Source organism: Babylonia areolata, chromosome 19, assembly GCF_041734735.1.
Source record: "Babylonia areolata isolate BAREFJ2019XMU chromosome 19, ASM4173473v1, whole genome shotgun sequence".
NCBI classification, from domain to species: Eukaryota; Metazoa; Mollusca; class Gastropoda; order Neogastropoda; family Buccinidae; genus Babylonia; species Babylonia areolata.
Window position 1 is genome coordinate 22227911 of NC_134894.1, and position 20353 is coordinate 22248263.

Below are 20353 nucleotides of genomic sequence, written 5' to 3' on the forward strand. Positions count from 1 at the left end.
ACTTAAGTGTTTGAGCCCAACGCTCAGCTTGTATCACAGACTGACATTAGCTTACAGCTGGGCCAAAACGAGCAAAGTGAGAGCTGTATGATCAATGGTCAATTACAGCTTAGCTCACTCAGTACGGCCAGTCCTCTCTTCTCCTCTACACAGACCCCTCGGATGTCCAGTGGGTGTCTGAATGACCCAACCTTTAGCTTCCGTCGTCAGAATTGTGGTATTCTTTGTCAACATTCACCTCTTCAGTATAACAGCCTTCCACTTGCAATATTTTGATGATGGTAATTGGGGTGAAACGCTGTTAACGTCGTCTCTTTCGCCGTTCGTATGGAGTGAGTTAGTCTTTTGTGAAGGACTATGACTCTCAAACTAGGAGGCAAGATTGCACTGGCTATTTAGTGCTGCAGCCTTGGGGGCTAGTTGGCCTTTGGGAACCATCCCAACACCAACTGTCCTAAAACCCTCTTGGCCGAGAGAGTGGGGACGTAACTTGGGCAAGACGCTCTCCACTATAATCAAATTCTAGCCCAAATTGTTGGGACAGCAGTTGCCTCCCCTGCTGTTCTGATGTTCAAAGTCGAACACGACTGACTATCTTACATCTTACTTATGTTGTTTGTTCGCTCCCTTTATCGCTTCTCGCTTCTTCCTTTTTTTTTTTTTTTTTTTTTTTTCTTTTTAGTTTTTTGTTGTTTTTTTGTTGTTCACACAAGTTGAATTATCCCCCTTGGCAGTAGAGCTGTAAAACGCTATTTCCCAATATGCAAAAAAAAAAAAAAGTGTCAATGTCAGTGTCAGTGTCGCTCTCTGTCATGTATGAATAATATAATATGCTGTTTTTATTCAACGATGTGCTTTGTTTTACTTCTTCTTCTTCTTTCTTGCTTTTTTTTGTTTTTTTTTTTTTTTTTTTTTTTTAATATCTTTACAGGGGTATTAATGCAGTCTATAACAACAAACGAGATCGATTATTTCCCTTTACTCTCTGCATGCACTGAATCATCACATTTCGCGCGTTGTGCCAAAGATTGTATGCTGTTGTACGTTACATGCTACATAAGAAGGTAAATGAGTATTTACATATTCCTGTGCGTAAAAGCAATGAAGACTACTAAAGTTTTCCTTTCTTTCTTTGCTTGGGAGGGCTGGTTGATCAGTTGACAAATAAAGGAATGAATTTCTAACCAATCAAGACGTCAATCAAACAAATCATTTGGTCTGAACACGAAAACATTTTCCCACGAACTGGGGCGCACAAGGAGTATCTAAACAATGACCGATCCATGATATCAAAGCAGATGGACACACACACACACACACACACACACACACACACACACCACAAACACACACACACACACACACACACACACACACACACACACACACACACACAAGAATTAAAGAAAGAATAAATCACAGAATTGCCATTATTTAAACACTCCTTGTGCTACCTCGTTCATTGGAAAATGTTTTCGTGTTCAGCCGAATGATTTGATTTCCTATGTATTAATTAATTGGAAATTCATTCATTTTTTAGCTGATTTTCTGCCAAAAATAAAAACTAAAAAAAATCTACGTGCTCACATTGACATAGGCGTGTAAATGCACACAAACACGCCGGCGCGCGCACGCGCACGCACGCACGCACGCACGCACGCACATCAGAATGACAAGAAGACTTCAGACTTCAGATAATTTATTCAGATAGACCATTAGCCCCTTCTGAATGGGTGCACACGAGGCGCAATCATTGTGTCAGTATAAATGTAAGTACTATTTGCAACCAACAGTATGAACATTAATATTGCTGAATATTTACTAATTTGTTTAGTCACAGATGAGAGAAGAAACGTTAACTTGACACTAGTGGGGAAGTTCCAGTTTGACTTCTTTTTTTTTTTCTCAAGTCATGAAGAGCTGGACACTCCAAAACGAATTGTGTTTCGTCCTGAGTTGCAGAATTACACAAGCTGCATTACAAGTTCTGAGAATCACCAGTTCTGTATCTTTTCAATGTACAGAAATATCGGAAACGCCACATTTAAAGTTGCTCATTGTCTGTTTGATGTATTTACATAGATCAGTTGAAATATATGGTTCCATACTAGTAGAAGTTTCAAGCGTTTCGTTTACGAAAAATCAGTCACCACAGATCACTGAATGCGATCGTTTCCTTTCCTGCCTTCTACATTCTGTTAAAAAAAATAAATGAATAAATGATGAATTTAAAAAAACTTTTGGTATTTTTCTCCACCTCCTTGATAATCCAAAACGAACACAAATACATAGATACAAGCGAACTTTATGCCCATGTAAACTTACCATTATAGTCAAAATTGTGTAACATTTCATAACCTTTAAACTGCATCTTTTATACGAGTTCGATATACATTGCACACAGAAAAGATTATTTTTTAAAAATCACGAATAATGGAAAAATTCACATATTATGGAAATATTCCCAGTTCTCCATAAGCATCAACATTTGAACTGTGACAATAAAAATAATTTGGAGTGTGACAATAGAGTTTTTGCAACAAATGTAATTTTTCAGTCAGTAAATCTTTTTCCAATCTCTATGCCTCTGTTCCATCTTGCGAAATCATCTGTATCTCTGAATCAAAGTATCGTGAAAACGTTTTACAGTCATTTATTTAATCTGTACAAAGTGCTCAAATACCCAAATATTCTTATCCCTTGAAACCAAACTGTGTACGTTCAGAACACAGTTTGACACTCTGTGCAATACACGCAATCATACCTACTTAACTCCCTTCGCTTTAATGACAGGATGCGTACACAGTCAGAATGACTGGCAGACAGCATTCGCAATATAAAAAAAAATTAAAAGAAAAGAAAGAAACAATACAATAAAAATAAAGACCATGTTTGCATTCAAAACTGCATGATGACAGTTCAGTTCAGTTTCTCAAGTAGGCGTCACTGCGTTCGGACTAATCCATATATGCTACACCACATCTGCCATGCAGAGGTCTGACCAGAAGGATAACCCAGCGCGCTTGGTCAAGGCCTTGGGGAATAAATAAATCAATAGATAAATGATTAGATAAATGATCAAATCAATATTAACAACGACCATAATGATAATGATGATAATAATGATAATAATCATAACAACACTACTACTACTATTAATGATGATGATAATAATCAAAATGATAATGAAAACAATAATAAGTATAACTATTATAATGTAGCCAAGCTATCGGCTGGTTACGATGACCACAGTTGCTTAACTTCAGGGCACAAGCTGTTGCAGACGACGTTTCGCAATTGACCTACTGAGCTGAACTCGGACATTTTATGCACTGACGCATTTATGCACGTGTTCGCATAGCATACCGCACACTACAACCATACTATTGTAGTGTTCCGATGAAAATAGATCAACTGATTTAAGATACAATACAGATTTCTTCATACAGTTGTTGTTGCTGGCTTTGACCGAGTGCAAATCTGTGTTTCTGACACACACACACTATTTAACTAATTTTCTCTTTCATTGGATCAGAAAACTACAAGTATTACATACTGGTAGAATTGTTGTACTTCCATCTTTAAAACTATGCCATTTGTGTTTACCTACGTTAATTTGATTTAGTGCAATTACGAACTACGAAAGTGTTCAGTTTCAGGTGATTTAAATTAAGATTACCAATTCATCTTTTATAATCAACGCTTCATTTTAAACTAATTAGAAAGGTTGATTTGAGCCCTTTCATTTGCGACCAGTCCGACGTAAATTAGTTCAGGGATCATTTAGAAATATGTCCGTGAACGCGTGAACGGTGACACAAATTATTCCATTATTGAGCTCAACAGTCTCGTTTCGGAGTGTCACCCGCCGCGCTACCTTTGTGGTTCGCGTGGTCGATTATAAATAGCTGTGAGGCATCTTATAACATGGCAGTGTTGGTGCATACCTGCTGCTACGGCCTACTCCGCGTGTGTGTGTGTGTCTCCTCAGAGGCCAGCTCTCACTCCAGTGCTGAAAGTCGACTGTCTGTGTTGTGTTGATAGCGTTTGAAGTTGGCAAACTGTTAGATGAATTTAATTGTAGCTCAGTAACAGGTCTCGTTATGCTTGATGTGATGTTCCGTCATGTTGTCATGATATGTTCGCTCGCCCATTTATTTCTTTTGAACGTCACACTCAGTCATTGATATAGAGTGTTGACGCGGAAATCTTTTCGCCTCCCCTCACTGATCCAGTGTACGACGCATGCAGCATCCAGGAGGAAGTACTTGCCAACACCGACAGCATTGGAAGCCAAGCTGCACGGCACCCTGGAGGAGCTGCGAAGGACGGCCGGCAGCCTTCATCGAGGACACCGGGCTGCTCATCCAACGGGAGGCGAACGAGGAAGAAGAGACACATGTGAACTGTTTAAGAATATTCTAAGGACGATGCATTCTTTCTCATCTGCAACAGCATAAGCATAGCGGTAAGATCTATTTAATGAAAGGTTAGGCTTTATGTATCCCGTGTTCAAAGGAGGAAATTTAACTGAAGAACACAGGCCTGAATTAGCTGTCCAGATATCTGGATTCTTCTGTGCAACTAGATAACCTGTGTTTATCCATTAGCTAGCTGTACCACTTCCTGATCAAGCCTGATCTCTTGCAATCATTGTATTGAACATTGACTTACTATTTAATCTCCCAGTTCGCCAATATGTAGAATGGAAGCCGCTTATTCTATAATCTTGTTTTTCATTCATGTATAACTTCATGTGCTGATGTTATTACTGCTTTAGTGCTTCCAGTATTTATATGAGAGTAGCACAGTGATAGGGTGTTATTGGGGTATAATATGTCTTCAATTCTGTTGTGGTGATTACAAGATATTGGACTAATATCAAATATTGGTTAACACCATGTGATAAGTATTGCAGTATGGTAATTGTGATTCAGCCATCATGTTTTTTCGTAAGTGGCTTACGCCGATACAGTGCCATGTGATAAGTGATTGATTTCAGTTATGATTTAATAATAATAATAATACATAGTTTTTCTATGGCGCGATATCCAGCACCATATAAGCATCACCCCACCGCCACCCCCGACCCCTCCACCCCCCACCACCACCCAAAAAGACAACAAAATTGCATCCAGACAGCTGAGTGCAAGTGTTTCTCGTCTATTTGGGGCTCCTCATACAAAACAGAGGCCTAAAACTAATAATAATAATAATGATAATAATAATAATAATAGTTTATTTATATTGCGCCTTTCACTAAAATACAGTAATTCTCAAGGCACATTACACGAGTAAATTATAACAAAATTAAAAACTCTATACACAAAATCACATCCACATCTTCTACGTAATTAAAAACCAAGCATCAAAGCATGCACAGACGAAATGCACACACACATCCTCCCCTCCCCCTCCCCCCCTCACACACCCACACGCACGCACACAGAGACAGACACACACGCGTGCGCTCACGCACGCAAAGACACATGTCATTACGATATATGTATGCATGTGTATACACACATGTCCGAATCTCTCACACACACACACACACACACACACACACACACACACACACACACACACACACACACAACACAACACAAAACATACACACACGCATACACACGCACGCGCGTGCGCTCAAATAAGATTCATACTGTTACAGCATGCAGCATGAACTTAAAAGTTTTAAGAGAAAAAAATAGAGATAAAAAACACATAATACATATTCATCATCATTGATAAAAAAAAAAAAATTTAATTCACTGTAAAACACCTGGATGGAAACAGAAAAACAGTGGGTAAAAAGGAAGGGATTCAGTTATTATGCTGGAACAGACAGGTTTTAAGAGCTTTTTTTAAAGGTGGGGCAGTTTCTATATGACGAATAGTGAAAGGGAGACAATTCCACACTTTTGGAGCATTGTAAGAGAAACCTCTTTCACCAGACGTTTCAGTTCTAATTCTGGGGGCAGACAGAAAACGAGAGTCAGAGGATGGGCGCAATTGTCTAGAAGGTGTGTAGACAGACAGAAGGTCATGGACGTAAGCAGGGGATGAGCCAGTGAAAAAATTATGACAGAGCGTTGCAAGCTTATATTCAATCCGTGCTTGGACTGGGAGCCAGTGAAGTTCTTGAAGGAGTGGTTGAGGATCATCATAATTTTTCGCTCGAAGAACGAGCTTTGCTGGGGAATTCTGTACCTTTTGTAGCTTATAAAGAATATACTGTGGACAGTTAGAAAGGAGTGAGTTGAAATAGTCCAGGTTTGATAATACAAAAGCACAGGCAAGGGTTTTGGCTGCTTCAGTGGTTAAATATTTACGGATAGAACTATACGTCTTATCTCTACAAATGCAGATTTACAAATATTTGTTTCTTGCAGAAAGTCAGAATTTAGAGGTTGCGTTGGCACGTGAAAGTTGCGTTGGCACGTGAAAGGCAACAGCTACGCCTCTCTCTCTCTCTCTCTCTCTCTCTCTCTCTCTCTCTCTCTCTCTCTGAAAGGTAGATCTAATTGAATTTTCCTTTATTAAAGACGATCATTCTTTTCACACGGCCGCCCATTGCTGCAGCCCTGGTGGCAAAACCTCCCCTGGAGATGAACAGAATGTCACAATAAGAAAGAATGAGCTGGTCTACGACGGCATCCTCAAAGCCTTGGCAAGCTCTGGCGTCGTTCCTTTGCTTACCCACGTGCATGATGACACCACCCGTGTCATGGTGGGCGTTGCCGAAGCGCTTTCTGGAGATGTCTCTCACTTCCTGGCTGTCGGAGGCCACGAACAGCTGGCTGCCGTTCTTGACGTACTCATCCAGGCGAAGCCACAAGGGACCCAGACTGGACACGTTGTTGAACACGAATTTCTCCAGGGGGTTGGTAGGGTTCCTGCCCATTCTCATGTGCACACCCACCAGGGGTTTAGTTCTGTTGTAGAAGTTTACTGACGTCAGGAACTGGTCCAGACGTTGTTGCACCTTGGGGGAAGGTTTCATCAAGATGTTCCAAGCATCGTGGAAGTAATTTGTGTAGCTTCTCTTTGCCCAAGTCGGCAAAAGTGCTTTGTAGTGTGGACTGGACTTGATCTTTTTGAAGCATTCTGAATTCACGCGGGCAAAGAGAACATCTTCCGAGTATTTCTGGTTGATGTCTGAAACAGGGAGATCTCTGTCGGGATGGATAAGGCGTTTACTTCTTCCTTCAATATCTTCCCAGTCCATGCTCCAGTCATAGGTGTTGGGCGTGTAGAAGTTTCTGATGTCACACGGGGTCTGCAGCAAGATGCCGAAGCGACGGTTGGTCACCAGTGCCAGAAGAAACATGCTGTTGATGGATCGCTGTCGGTCCCCCCAGCCGGCACACCCCTGCTCCTCCAAGCACACGTAGACCAGCATCTTCCTCTGGGGCTGGGGAGGGGCACGGTTCACACTAGCAGTCAAGTTGCTGACCCCAGGAAATACACCGGTCGCAGTTATCGCAAAATAACAGAGGATGCTCAAACCCACAACTCCAGCCAACACTTTCTTCCTCTTGGAGCCGGTACACTGCAACAGAGAGAAACAGTTGTTAGTCTCTCCTCCTTTCTCTGTCTGTCTCAATAGCTCTTTCTGTCTGTCTCTCAGTCTCTGTCTGTCTGTCTGTCCGTCTCTCTCTCTCTCTCTCTCTCTCTCTCTCTCTCTCTCTCTCTCTCTCTCTCTCTCTCTCTCTAACTAGAACAGCTCTAAGACCATACAGAGTAATTGGAGGAGAACACCTTGTGATCAAACTGCTGATTTTTTTCCCCAATTCTTCGATGTACATTTTGATAAAAGGTATATCCTAATGTATGAATCTGTAATCTTGCCATTATATGATAAAAGATATGAAGATAACGCTGTTAATTATAGAGGCATTGCTCTGTGTAACGCCAGCAGTAAACATTTTAGCAATATCGTGAACAGTAGTCTGGGTCTCAAACAAATGACATTTCTAAGGGTATCCAAGCAGGATTTTAAAAGGTATATTCTATTATTGGTCACATGTTCAGCTTCTTCGCTTCGGTTTAGAAATAATTGGTTGCAAGCCGAAAGCTTTTACAATGATTTCTTAGACTTTGAAAAAGCATTTGATTCAATTAGCCAAAATTTATCATTGACCATTTTGATGAAAAATCGCAATAACTTAGAAGTGTGTAAATGTATCAAGAGCAAGCACAATAATGAAAGAGCACGTATGAAAACAGAAATCAACTTCAATTATAAACTGTACTACTGGTGTCAAGCAGGGCGATGTTCACAGCCCTGTTTTATTTTTTGTATTAATAAACGATTTACTCTTGAAATTATCACAAATGGCAGACATGGCCGACAAGTTTAATTTTCACGGGTACTTGTAACGATTTCGTTAGCTGGAGAAAGAAAAGAAAAGAATGGCTCCTCACAAAGTATTGGAAAATCATTCTCATTTTATGAATCTTGTACTCTTTGAACACTTGCATCTTCTTTGCTCTGTTTGTTGTAGAGTTAGGAGCAGTTCTCAGTCTTTTTACGATGTCTTTTTCCTGTGTGAGACAGTTGCAGCCTTTGTCCTGAATTGTACTGACGTTATTTTGTTCATGTTTAGTCAAGTCTTTTGTAATCTTAATTCAAAAGCTTTCTTTGTGTTGTTGTCGTCAAGGTTTTTCTCAGTGTCTTCACGCTTTAGTAAAGATAAAGTGTATTCACACCACCACTCCTCTAATATGTTTATCTTGCAAGTATGGCAGTCTGGACATGTGTGTGTGTGTGTGTGTGTGTGTGTGTGTGTGTGTGTGTGTGTGTGTGTACTTTCATTGTGTGTGTGTGTGTGCGTGTGTGTTTATTTTCATTGAGTGTGCGCGCACGTGCGCGCGCGCGTACATGTTTGTGTATGTGTGTGTGTGTGTGTGCGTGTGTGTGTGTTTGTGATTACAAGCCAATGAGTGGGGGAAAAAAAACGTTGTCTATCTGTACGATCTAAGATTCTATAGCTTTTATCGGTGGAACGGGTATTATTGTGTATTCATTAAGGCACGAAGAAAGGCGTCAGAATGGTTAAGACGCTTATCTGCCAATACAGTGTCCGTGAGAGTCCGGGTTCGAATCCCGCTCTCGCTCCTTTCTCCCGAGTTTGGCTGGAAAATCAAACTGAGCGTCTCATCATTTTGATTAGACGATAAACCGAGGTCCCGTGCGCAGAATGCACTAAGCGTACTGAAAAAAACAACCCAGTGCAACATACGTGCTATCCTCTGGCAAAATTCAGGAGAAGAAATCCACTCTGACAGGTATACAAATATATACAGAAGTAGCGCGTCCTAGAATTAACGCGTCTGCCTAGGAAGCGAGAGAATCGGCTCAGCCGCCGATATTTTCTACCTCTCCGCTAGACCTTGAGTGGTGGTCTGGACGCTAGTCATTCAGATGATACGATAAACCGATATCCCGTAAGCAGCATGCACTTAGCGCACGTAAAAGAACCCACGGCAACAAAAGGGTTGTTCCTGGCAAAATTCTGTAGAAAAATCCACTTCGAAAGGAAAAACAATTAAAACTGCACGCAGGAAAAAATACAAAAAAATGGGTGGCGCTGTAGTGTAGCGACGCGCTCTCCCTGGGGCGAGCAGCCCGAATTTCACAGAGAAATCTATTGTGATAAAAAGAAATACAAATACAAATATATGCATGCACTCAAGACTTGACTAAGAGCGTTGGCTCATGCTGCTGGTCGGGCATCTGCCTAGCAGTTGCGGTGTAGAGTATATGGATTTGTCCGAACTGAGTGACACCTCCTTGAGAAACTGAAACTACTGTGAAGGTCAAAAAGACTACATCACCTGTCTCTATGCTCATGCAAAGAACGTGGACAGTCACACATTCGTTAACAACCGCGACTGCTGCAGAGTCTTAATAAACGTGTGCTATTACTTATGATATATATATATATATATTGTGTGTGTGTGTGTGTGTGTGTCAGTTGGTTGGTTCAGGGGTACAGGTGTCATGGGAAAAATCTGTGTTTGCTCTCAAGCTGTAAATACAGGGGTCCGCCTTTAAAAGATTTATGACTCATTGAACGTGTTGTGTCCATGCATTCCGCTGCAGGCACACCACTTTAAGCCAAGTGCAGAATGTTCACAGCTTTCTAGGCTGAGCGAGGTAAGGCCCTACCCACTACCCCAGGGCACCAGCAATGACGCATTACCGGGACGGCAGACTTCAATCTCTCCACTGGACCGTGAAGTTCTAATGCTGTCGTATTCATCTCTTCTCGTTTGATCTTTCCGGGCTAGAACTGAACTGAAGACATACATAATGTATGTCTACATCTGCTTATAATAATAATAATAATAATAATAATAACAATAATAATAATAATATTAGTCATTCGGATGAGACGATAAACCGAGGACCCGTGTGCAGCATGTACTTGCGCACGTAAAAAAACCCACGGCAACAAAAGGGTTGTTCCTGGCAAAATTCTGTAGAAAAATTCCACTTCGATAGGAAAAAAACAATTAAAACTGCACGCAGGGAAAAAAAAAAAAAAATTGGGTGGCGCTGTAGTGTAGCGACGCGCTCTCCCTGGGGAGAGCAGCCCGAATTTCACACAGGGAAATCTGTTGTGATAAAAAGAAATACAAATAATAGCGCTGATTCTTGTGCAGAGACAAATCAAAGCGCTTTCGCACCAGTCGTTCACACGCAGTAATAAACTTTCGAGTTTTAAGTATCCTTTCACTCTGATTGGAGTATGGAGGATCCCTACAAAATAATGATCCCATGCCCACTTCAACATTTCCAAAAAGAAAACAGCGTCCCATAGAAGCTGACAAAATACAAACATCCAAAAAAAAAGTATCGACACAACATTTGCAAATTTAATTAACTTGCGCCTTCCGAAATTTGAAGAAGCTGATAACGTACTGGTCAAGGCGTTTGACTTGTGTATTTTTGCTTCCGTTTAAGATTGCGATAGAACAAACATATAGTACTCGCTTCTACATCCTGTCTCAGTGAATTCTTGAAATTATCTTCCAACGTTATATTGGCATTCTTGCAGAAAGAGACTTTATATAAGAATGATTGAGCTTCCCAACACACTGCCACACCCTGTTTCTATTTTAAAAATTTGTCTGATTTACTCATCCATTTTAAAGGGGAAAAAAAAATTTTCATATAAATCAAGTATCAAGGTTTTTTATCCTGAATATTTGTCTGCGTTTGATAACACTAAGCCAGTCCAGAATCGAAAATATTTCATTTTCATTAACACACCAATTGGGTAAATACCATTTTCCCCATAAATCATTTTGTTATAGTATCCCTATTACATCTGAACAAGCGTTTCGAAAATGTCAGTTCTAATTTTTCAAGTACATCTACATTTCCATAACCCCATATATCTGCACTATATAACAAAATAGGAACAATCACAGACTAGTACATGTTAAGAACAATGTATACAGGCAAATATTGATTTCTGGCTGACTGAAGTAACGAAAACAGCTTTTTGAGTCTGTTCTCTTTTTTTTTTTTTTTTCTCTCTCTCTTTTTTCTTCTTCTTCTTCTTCTTTTCTTTTCTTTTTTTTTTCACTTTTTCTTCTGTTTGTTTTATAGTTTTATAGAATTTTTTTTTTAAAGTGTCGTTTCTATCAAACTCGAATCGAAGATATTCAAAAGAAACGACAACATCCAAACATGCAGCATCGAATTTAAAAGCAGTCTTTTGCTTTTTTTTTTGCTTTTTTTTTTTTAAGAATTAAATATTATCACTTTAGGTCTCTTTACATTAACCTCTTGTTTCCATTTTAAACAATATTTATGAAAGACATTGAGAGACTGCTGTCATCCTTCAGAAAGTAAAAATTTGTCATCGGCATACAAGAGTACAAATAACCGCATGCAGATATATAAATCATGAAGCGTTAACATTCAAGAAAACATCACCAGATGGGCTGCTATGCTCGGTCAAATTCGACTATGACTTAGAGAAAAGAGCGAGGGTTCACACACACACACACACACACACACACACACACATTCTATTGTTGTAAATCCATCGGTATTCACAGCTGAACTCGCTGCTACCATTAAGGCTCTGAATTACATACTTAATCTTCCAGTTTGCATTTTACAAGCCTTTCTCAAGCCTTTCTTTCTTTTTTCAACTCTCTCTCTCTGTGTCTCTCTCTGTCTCTTTCTCTCTCTCACACATTACACACACACACACACTCACACACACACACACACACACACACACACACACATGTTAGGGTTTATATGCATTTTATTCCTCTACCATCACTCCTCTCATCTAATGTTACTTCGACACGTAAAACATAATATGATGACTCTGGCCACTACTACTACTACTACTACTACTGGTGGTGTGTCCATCGAGATCGATGCTATTGTATGTAAAACCGTGTGTTTCACCGTGTTTTATTTTTTTGTTTTTGTTTTTGGTGTGTGTGTGTGTGTGTGTGTGTGTGTGTGTGTGGAAAAGGCTCTTGTATGTGTGTGTGTGTGTGTGTGTGTGTGTGTGGAAAAGGCTCTTGTATGTAGAACTACTACTACACACACACACACACACACACACACACACACACGCCGTGCGCGCGCGCGGTTCTACATACAAGAGCCTTTTCCACACACACACACACACACACACACACACACACACACACACCAAAAACAAAAACAACAAAATAAAACACGGTGAAACACACGGTTTTACATACAATAGCATTTCAAACACACACACACACACACACACACACACACACACACACACACACACACACACACACACACACACACACACACACACACACACGGTGAGACACACAGTTCTACACACAAGAGCCCTTTCAACGCCACCCGAGAGACAGGACAAAAGACATTCAAATCAGGTTCACATATTATGCCTTTTTCCTGTGAGACTTGGTTTGGGTGTTTTGTGCTGTCTCAAAGGTGTGTGTGTGTGTGTGTGTGTGCGCGCGCGCGCGTGTGTGTGTGTGTGACTGTGTGTTTTTGTCTGTGTCTGTGTGTAGAATGAAAGAACATAAAACGAGAAAAGCATGAGAACGGTGGAGGGTTTGAATCAGACTGCCAATTACTAGGCACAACGACTTGTGTGAACTTGTTTGACTGGAACGAACATAATTATCAGTCTTGGTGACAAGAATGTCACTGCCATTTACCTGTGTATATGTATACTTTTTTTTTAAATAAATAAATAAAATAAGATAAAAACCAACACCTTCAAGTCAATGGACAATTATTCACAACCGTAACAATAAATAATTTTGTCTCTTGATTATACACACACACACACACACACACACACACACACACACACACACACACAGAGATAGATAAATTTAGGGACAAATTATTTATATGAATATATCATTTATATCATCATCATTATAACATACATACATACATACATACATACATATATAGAAAAACGTCTCCGGTATTTTCTCATCAAGTCTTTTCATTTTGTCAGTTCCGGTTCATTGCGAACATTTTTATTATGTGTACTGAAGGTTTTCTTTGCTCTTGCTGAATGAGTTATCTTGCGATCTATCTGTTGTTGTTTGGTTTGGTTTATTTTTTTTTATTTTATTTTTTTTGTGGGCATTGGGGGCAGGGGGGGCCTGGGGGGGTGGGGGGGGGGCATTACGTGTGCGTTTGTGTGTGTACTTGAACGCTTTAGGGAAAAATTAAAACCTGTTAATATTATTGTTTTCTATTGTTCGTTAAATACGTTATTTTTGTTAAAATATCATTTTGAAATATTAAACTGAATCACTGACTTGTGTCCCAGGGTGGTTCAGCTTGGGGACTGACTTTGGCCGATAGAACCTATGGGGGATAATCAGTATTCTGTACACGTTTGGTGGCAGTCATTGGTTTGATGGAAAGGCTACTCTTTCTGCCTTCGTTGTGGGCCACCACTCTCACATTAGTTCACTTCTACATCGATCGACCGGTGGTGGGGTTTTACGAGTCTGACTGACACTGACACACACACACATTCACACACCAGGACTCACACTGCCACACACATTCACACACCAGGACTCACACTGTCACACACACACATCAGGACTCACCCTGCCACACACATTCACACACCAGGACTCACCCTGACACACACATTTACACACCAGGACTCAACCTGCCACACACATTCACACACCAGGACTCACCCTGACACACACACACATTCACACACCAGGACTCACCCTGACACACACATTCACACACCAGGACTCACACTGCCACACACACACATCAGGACTCACCCTAACACACACACACATTCACACACCAGGACTCACCCTGCCACACACATTCACCAACCGTCGGACACGACTCCTGAGTCCCATAGCTGCTTCTGGACACTGACACTGACTGTCGTCCCTTCACGTCCTGACACTGGCACTGACTTCAATGTGTCGTCCCTTCACGTCCTGACAATGGCACTGACTTCAATGTGTCGTCCCTTCACGTCCTGACAATGGCACTGACTTCAATGTGTCGTCCCTTCACGTCCTGACAATGGCACTGACTTCAATGTGTCGTCCTTTCACGTCTGACAATGGCACTGACATCACTGTATCGTCCCTTCACGTCCTGACAATGGCACTGACTTCAATGTGTCGTCCCTTCACGTCCTGACAATGGCACTGACTTCACTGTATCGTCCCTTCACGTCCTGACAATGGCACTGACTTCAATGTGTCGTCCTTTCACGTCCTGACAATGGCACTGACTTCACTGTATCGTCCCTTCACGTCCTGACAATGGCACTGACTTCAATGTGTCGTCCCTTCACGTCCTGACAAGGGCACTGACTTCACTGTATCGTCCCTTCACGTCCTGACAATGGCACTGACTTCACTGTATCGTCCCTTCACGTCCTGACAATGGCACTGACTTCAGTGTGTCGTCCCTTCACGTCCTGACAATGGCACTGACTTCAATGTGTCGTCCCTTCACGTCCTGACAATGGCACTGACTTCACTGTATCGTCCCTTCACGTCCTGACAATGGCACTGACTTCACTGTATCGTCCCTTCACGTCCTGACAATGGCACTGACTTCACTGTATCGTCCCTTCACGTCCTGACAATGGCACTGACTTCAATGTGTCGTCCCTTCACGTCCTGACAATGGCACTGACTTCAATGTGTCGTCCCTTCACGTCCTGACAATGGCACTGACTTCAATGTGTCGTCCCTTCACGTCCTGACAATGGCACTGACTTCACTGTATCGTCCCTTCACGTCCTGACAATGGCACTGACTTCACTGTATCGTCCCTTCTCGTCCTGACAATGGCACTGACTTCAATGTGTCGCTCTTTCTCGTCCTGACAATAGCACTGACTTCAGTCTTCACGCCCTGACACAAACACTGACACCTCAGCGTGTCGTCCCCTCTCGTCACTGACACTGACACTGACTTTCGCCCTTTTCTTCTGTTGACACCGGGCGGCACTGACTGTTGTCCCTTCACGTCCCTGACACTGACACTGACACTGACACTGACTTCAGTGGTGTCGTCCCTTGTAACGCTGGCGCCGCTGTCTGGTCCCAAGTCTCACTGCTGGGAGGGTTGGGGGGAAAGTGGAACCTTCGCTGTCACTTCCTTCCTTCCTTTCTTCCTTTCTTTTCTTCCTATTCTGGTCCCCGGCCAAGTGTCGTTTCCCACGGAGCCGGCACACCCTATTGCTTCCTGTGGAGGGGATTGAGACTTCACGGAGATCTATCTGTATTCACCTACCCGCTTTGCTGTGCGGGGTAGTTGACAATGAGACTGGCTGACTTTATTTACACTGGTTGAGTGGGGAAGGAGGAATTTGAACGAGTAGCGCTGGCATTTCTGACTGTTGCGTCAGTGACAAGTATGTGTGTGTGTGTGTGTGTGTGTGTGTGTGTGTGTGTGTGTGTGTGTGTGTTCGTTCTTTAGTTTAGCGTCTTTTCACTATCAGTGATATTAGACGATTTAAAAAAATATAAAAAACTTGATTAAAAAAAGGGGGGGGGCGAAGCGGAGGAGAGAGGGAAGAGGAAAACAGAAAAGGCAGAAAACTTTCTCTTTTTTTTAAATAAATAAATAAATAAAATAAAATAAAATAAATGCATAACTAACATGCAATTACATTTAACAGTAACAATTCAGTAGTGATAATGATGATCAGAAACCATAAACACAATTCTGAAGTACATTAAAGGAATGTAGAAATAGGGCTATGAACTAATGCCTGTGAAAGTTCGACCATAAGAATCTCGTCAGAAATAACTTTACAAAACTCACCTGCAGAATAGTTATTCTCTTTAAAATACTTGGGCAAAAAAAACCATGCTCTATTTTGTTTACTGGTCACCATCACAAACCGAGTGTTTTGTCAAACCGAAAATTGTGTGTGTGTGTGTGTGTGTGTGTGTGTGTGTGTGAGGAAAATAGAGCAATTGACGTCACATTCATCGATCGCCTTTGTTGCTCGAAATATCGGAGAGCCAATCAACTTCGAGAGAACAGGTCATGTGACACGCCTCTATAAACCATGTAAGCACGAAACTCTCTTGCGCTCTGTTGACCACTTGGGTGAATGGAGACAGTGTTAGACCTTACTCGGAGATCAAAACACCATAGCTTTTCAACAGTGCCTTTACTAATTTTTTTTTTTTTTTTTTTTTTTTTTACAATAAAATATTCTAGATGAATGAGATCAATCTTTGTAGAACTATTTTCCAAAGTACATTCAGATTGGTGTCCCATTATTTGTTTTTTTTTCCTCAACATTTTTATTCAGACAAAGGTTATAGATACAAAATTTATATACTTTATATTCATCAAGAGGTAAAGACATGATGATGTTCTGAACATTTACAATTCCACAACATAATGTAGGCAGAACAATTCATATTCAAGAACGTATTAATTCCATTGTTACATGGAGTAGCTTATTCTTGTACTAAACATAGATGTAGTGTCTATTTTTGCACAGACCTGTTATGTTCTGTAGCTATGTCAGAAACATACTTGTCTACCACATATGCCTGCTTAAGATCATTTGAGAACATGTATAATATCGGCTTTACTTTGATTCTACATTTGTGTACATAGAATTTAGCTACTTATAAAATATGTGTGAAATATCCATCTTATTTTTATGTCGAAAAAGCCTAGAGTATCATAAGTAAGTCTTTCACAATGGAAACATTTTTCTTTCAAATGTCTCACAAAATCTGTCCCCAATGATTACATGAACACACACCCACCCTCCCTTCCCCCCATGCATAATGGAGAACCGTATCTCTTTTTTTTCTTCTTCTTCTTTCTTTTTTTTCTTTTTTTGATATCTTTGCAGATATTACACTTGTTATCTATGAGTACTCCCATGTTCAACAGAGCAGAATTTGTCACAAGAACATGACAACTGGCCACAGTTGTTTATGAAACATTAACTTGAATGAATACACACAGGCCACACTGTCCACATACACGCGCATATAAACATGATTATATTCAGAGGGAGAGGGGTCCATTTTTTTTTAATGATAATGAAATAGAATTACAACAACAACAACAACAACAACAACAAAAATCTTTTTAAAATCCTGTTGTAACATTGCCCGTTACCTGACCTGTAAAAATCGACTTGAGTTACCGCCCCTTGATGAATCCAACATTCAGCAGAACACGTGACTGAGATCAATAAATCGATGACGATCAGCACGAAGATACGCACGGATATGGAAATCCACGCTATCATCATCCCGTCAGCAGCTGTCAGGCTATGCAGTTGTTTGCTTGTGTGAGTGTGTGGCGGTCACTTGTGATGTTCTTTCTATATCACTGGTTGCTCCCATGCTGTGGTCGATGTGAAAAACATATTCAGCGGAACACATATATTGTGAGCTTTTGCTATTATATACACTTTTTTTTTTAATGAGATTGCTGATAGGAACATACTAAAAAATAATACATAATCATTATGGACATAAGAAGGAAGTAAATGATAACATTTTTCACAATTACGTAATATGTATAGCCGGCGTTCTTTTCGTCCTTTTTCGATAGCTTAAAAAATGAAGTTAGCACTGCATGCGTTCATTTTGGTCAGTTCGGTGTGATGGGACAGAGCGATGTGTGTGGAACACAACACAGGTGAAATGAATTTCAAGTACACAAAATGTTGTGAATGTCTCCTTGTGTAGCCATGGTTTATACTGTTTTTATATATCTATTTACTTTTTTCTCTCTCTCTCTCTCTCTGTTGTTTTTGTTGTTATTTGTTTGTTTGCTTTTCCTTTTTTCCCTTTTTAAGCCTTTCGAGGGCTGAATGAAAAACAAACCAAACAATAGCAACAACCAAAAACAAAAAAAACAAAAACAAAAAAAAAAGCATTTTCCCCAACTCAACCCTGATTGTGTAGGGGAATTAACCTGAGCCGCGTTATCACAACCGATCGATCAATGTTACCTCCCTTTAGTGCATGACTCGCACATCAAGTCGGTGTGTGGTGCCAGTCAGGACACTGCTGTAACGTGACACTGATGGCCTACACATTCTTGTCTTTGCCGAACATCACCTGAGTTTAGTCAGAGAAATATCACTTTGTTTCCAATACTGATCTACTGTCTTGTGCAGTGTAGATCTACACCATACGCTTTTGTTATTTTGCGAGATCCTTCTTCTCGGAGATTTTTTTGTTGTTTTATTTTGGTTTTTTGGTTTTTTTTTTTTTTTCTTCTTCTTTTTTTCCTTTCTTTTTTTCTTTTTTCTTTTTTCTTTCTTTCTTTTTTCTCTTTTTTTTTTTTCTTTTTTCTTTCTTTTTCTTTTTTCTTTCTTTTTTTTCCTTTTTTTTCTTTTTTTTTTCTTTTTCCTTTTTCTTTCTTTTTTTTCCTTTTCTTTTCCGCCAACAACTCTCCTTTTGTAAGGAAATTCGTTCAGACTTCTCTTCACTGTTGATGTTTCCAATTCTTAAACAATTCACCTAATTAAAATGGATCTGAGAGTTCTTCCATAGGCTTTCTAAGATTGTTTTTCACAATGATCTGAATCAACCTCCGATCTGTCCTTGAGTCAGCCCTGGCCTCGATTTTCCTTGGATTTTCTGCTGTCTTTAAAAGCTTCCCATTTTAGCACTGTGTTGATTGTCGATCGATGTTTCGCCAACAATTTCCACGACAGCTAAAAAGTCCATTTTCTCATAAATAAGCGCTTTGATTTGTCTCTGCACAAGATTCAGCGCTATATAAATACCATTATTATAATTATTATTATTATAATAATTCTATGGTTAATTATTTTCTCGGATAGCGTCACAGCCGGATTCAATCACAGACGATGAAACAGACGGAAATAGCTGTGCACACTTTTATTTTATTATTATTGCTATTATTATGTTTATAATGCACTAGATACTCCCCTTTTAACATACTTTCCGCCTGTGTGTGTGTTAAAAGGGCTGTCTGTCGTGTTTTCAAAAGAAGAATCGAAATGAAGTTAAAGAAGAATCCCCGAAATGAAAGTGTCACAGAGTAGTGATAGTGCTTCATCATAGCTATTTTGTCCGCATTGTTTTGACTCTTTTACTCTCATGTGCAACTAAGTATTATACCAGCTGCCATTGAAACGCTTTAGAGGCTGATTTAGTCTATAAGTGTGACTACTACGCAGGTGAATGTTTAACAATTCCAACTTACATGTGCGTCTGAGTTTCGCAGTATGAGTGTGTGCGTGTACATGATGTGTGTGTGTGTGTGTGTGTGTGTGTGTGTTGTGTGTCAGTGTGTGTGTGCGTGTGTGTGTGTGTGTGTGTGTGTGTGTGTGTGTGTGTGTGTGTGTGTGTGTGCTGTGTGTGTGTGTGTGTGCATGTGTGTCAGTGTGTGTGTGTGTGTGTGTGTGTGTGTGTGTGTGTGCATCGGTTAGTCCTTCAATCTAATCCTTTTGTTCCCTGTGGGGTCTTGAGAATACGACAGCATTTTCAGTTTTCAGTTTCTCAAGGAGGCGTCACTGCGTTCGAACAAATCCATATACGCTAACCACATCTGCTCGGCAGATGCCTGACAGCAGCATAACCCAACGCGCTTGTCGGTCCTTGAGTTCATGCATACATATTTGTGTATCTATACTTATCAAAATGGATTTCTTCTAAAGAATTTTTTGCCAGAGGACAACACTTTTATCGCCATATTCTTTCTTGTTCGGTGCGCCAAGTGCACGCTACACACGGGACCTCGGTTTATTGTCTCATCCGAATGACTTAGATCAGATTGATTTTCCAGTCCAACTTAGTAAACAATTCGAATTAAGTTATTT

At 40.4% G+C, this 20353-nt stretch overlaps 1 protein-coding gene across 2 annotated transcripts; it reads right to left on the reverse strand.

Moving 5' to 3' along the window:
- Positions 1-2210: 2210 nt before the first annotated feature.
- On the reverse strand, positions 2211-15774 carry LOC143293538 (uncharacterized). 2 transcript variants are annotated; one of them, XM_076604461.1, is made up of 3 exons: positions 14359-15774; positions 6700-7552; positions 2211-3034 (listed from the first exon to the last, which is right to left on the reverse strand). In XM_076604461.1, exons 1-3 carry the CDS (start codon positions 14404-14406, stop codon positions 2958-2960), a joined length of 978 nt encoding a protein of 325 aa, XP_076460576.1. In that variant the 5' UTR covers positions 14407-15774; the 3' UTR covers positions 2211-2957. The 2 variants fall into 2 exon arrangements, with proteins under 2 accessions (XP_076460576.1, XP_076460575.1); XM_076604460.1 differs by lacking the exon at positions 2211-3034 and having other exon boundaries at positions 5148-7552.
- Positions 15775-20353: the final 4579 nt, after the last annotated feature.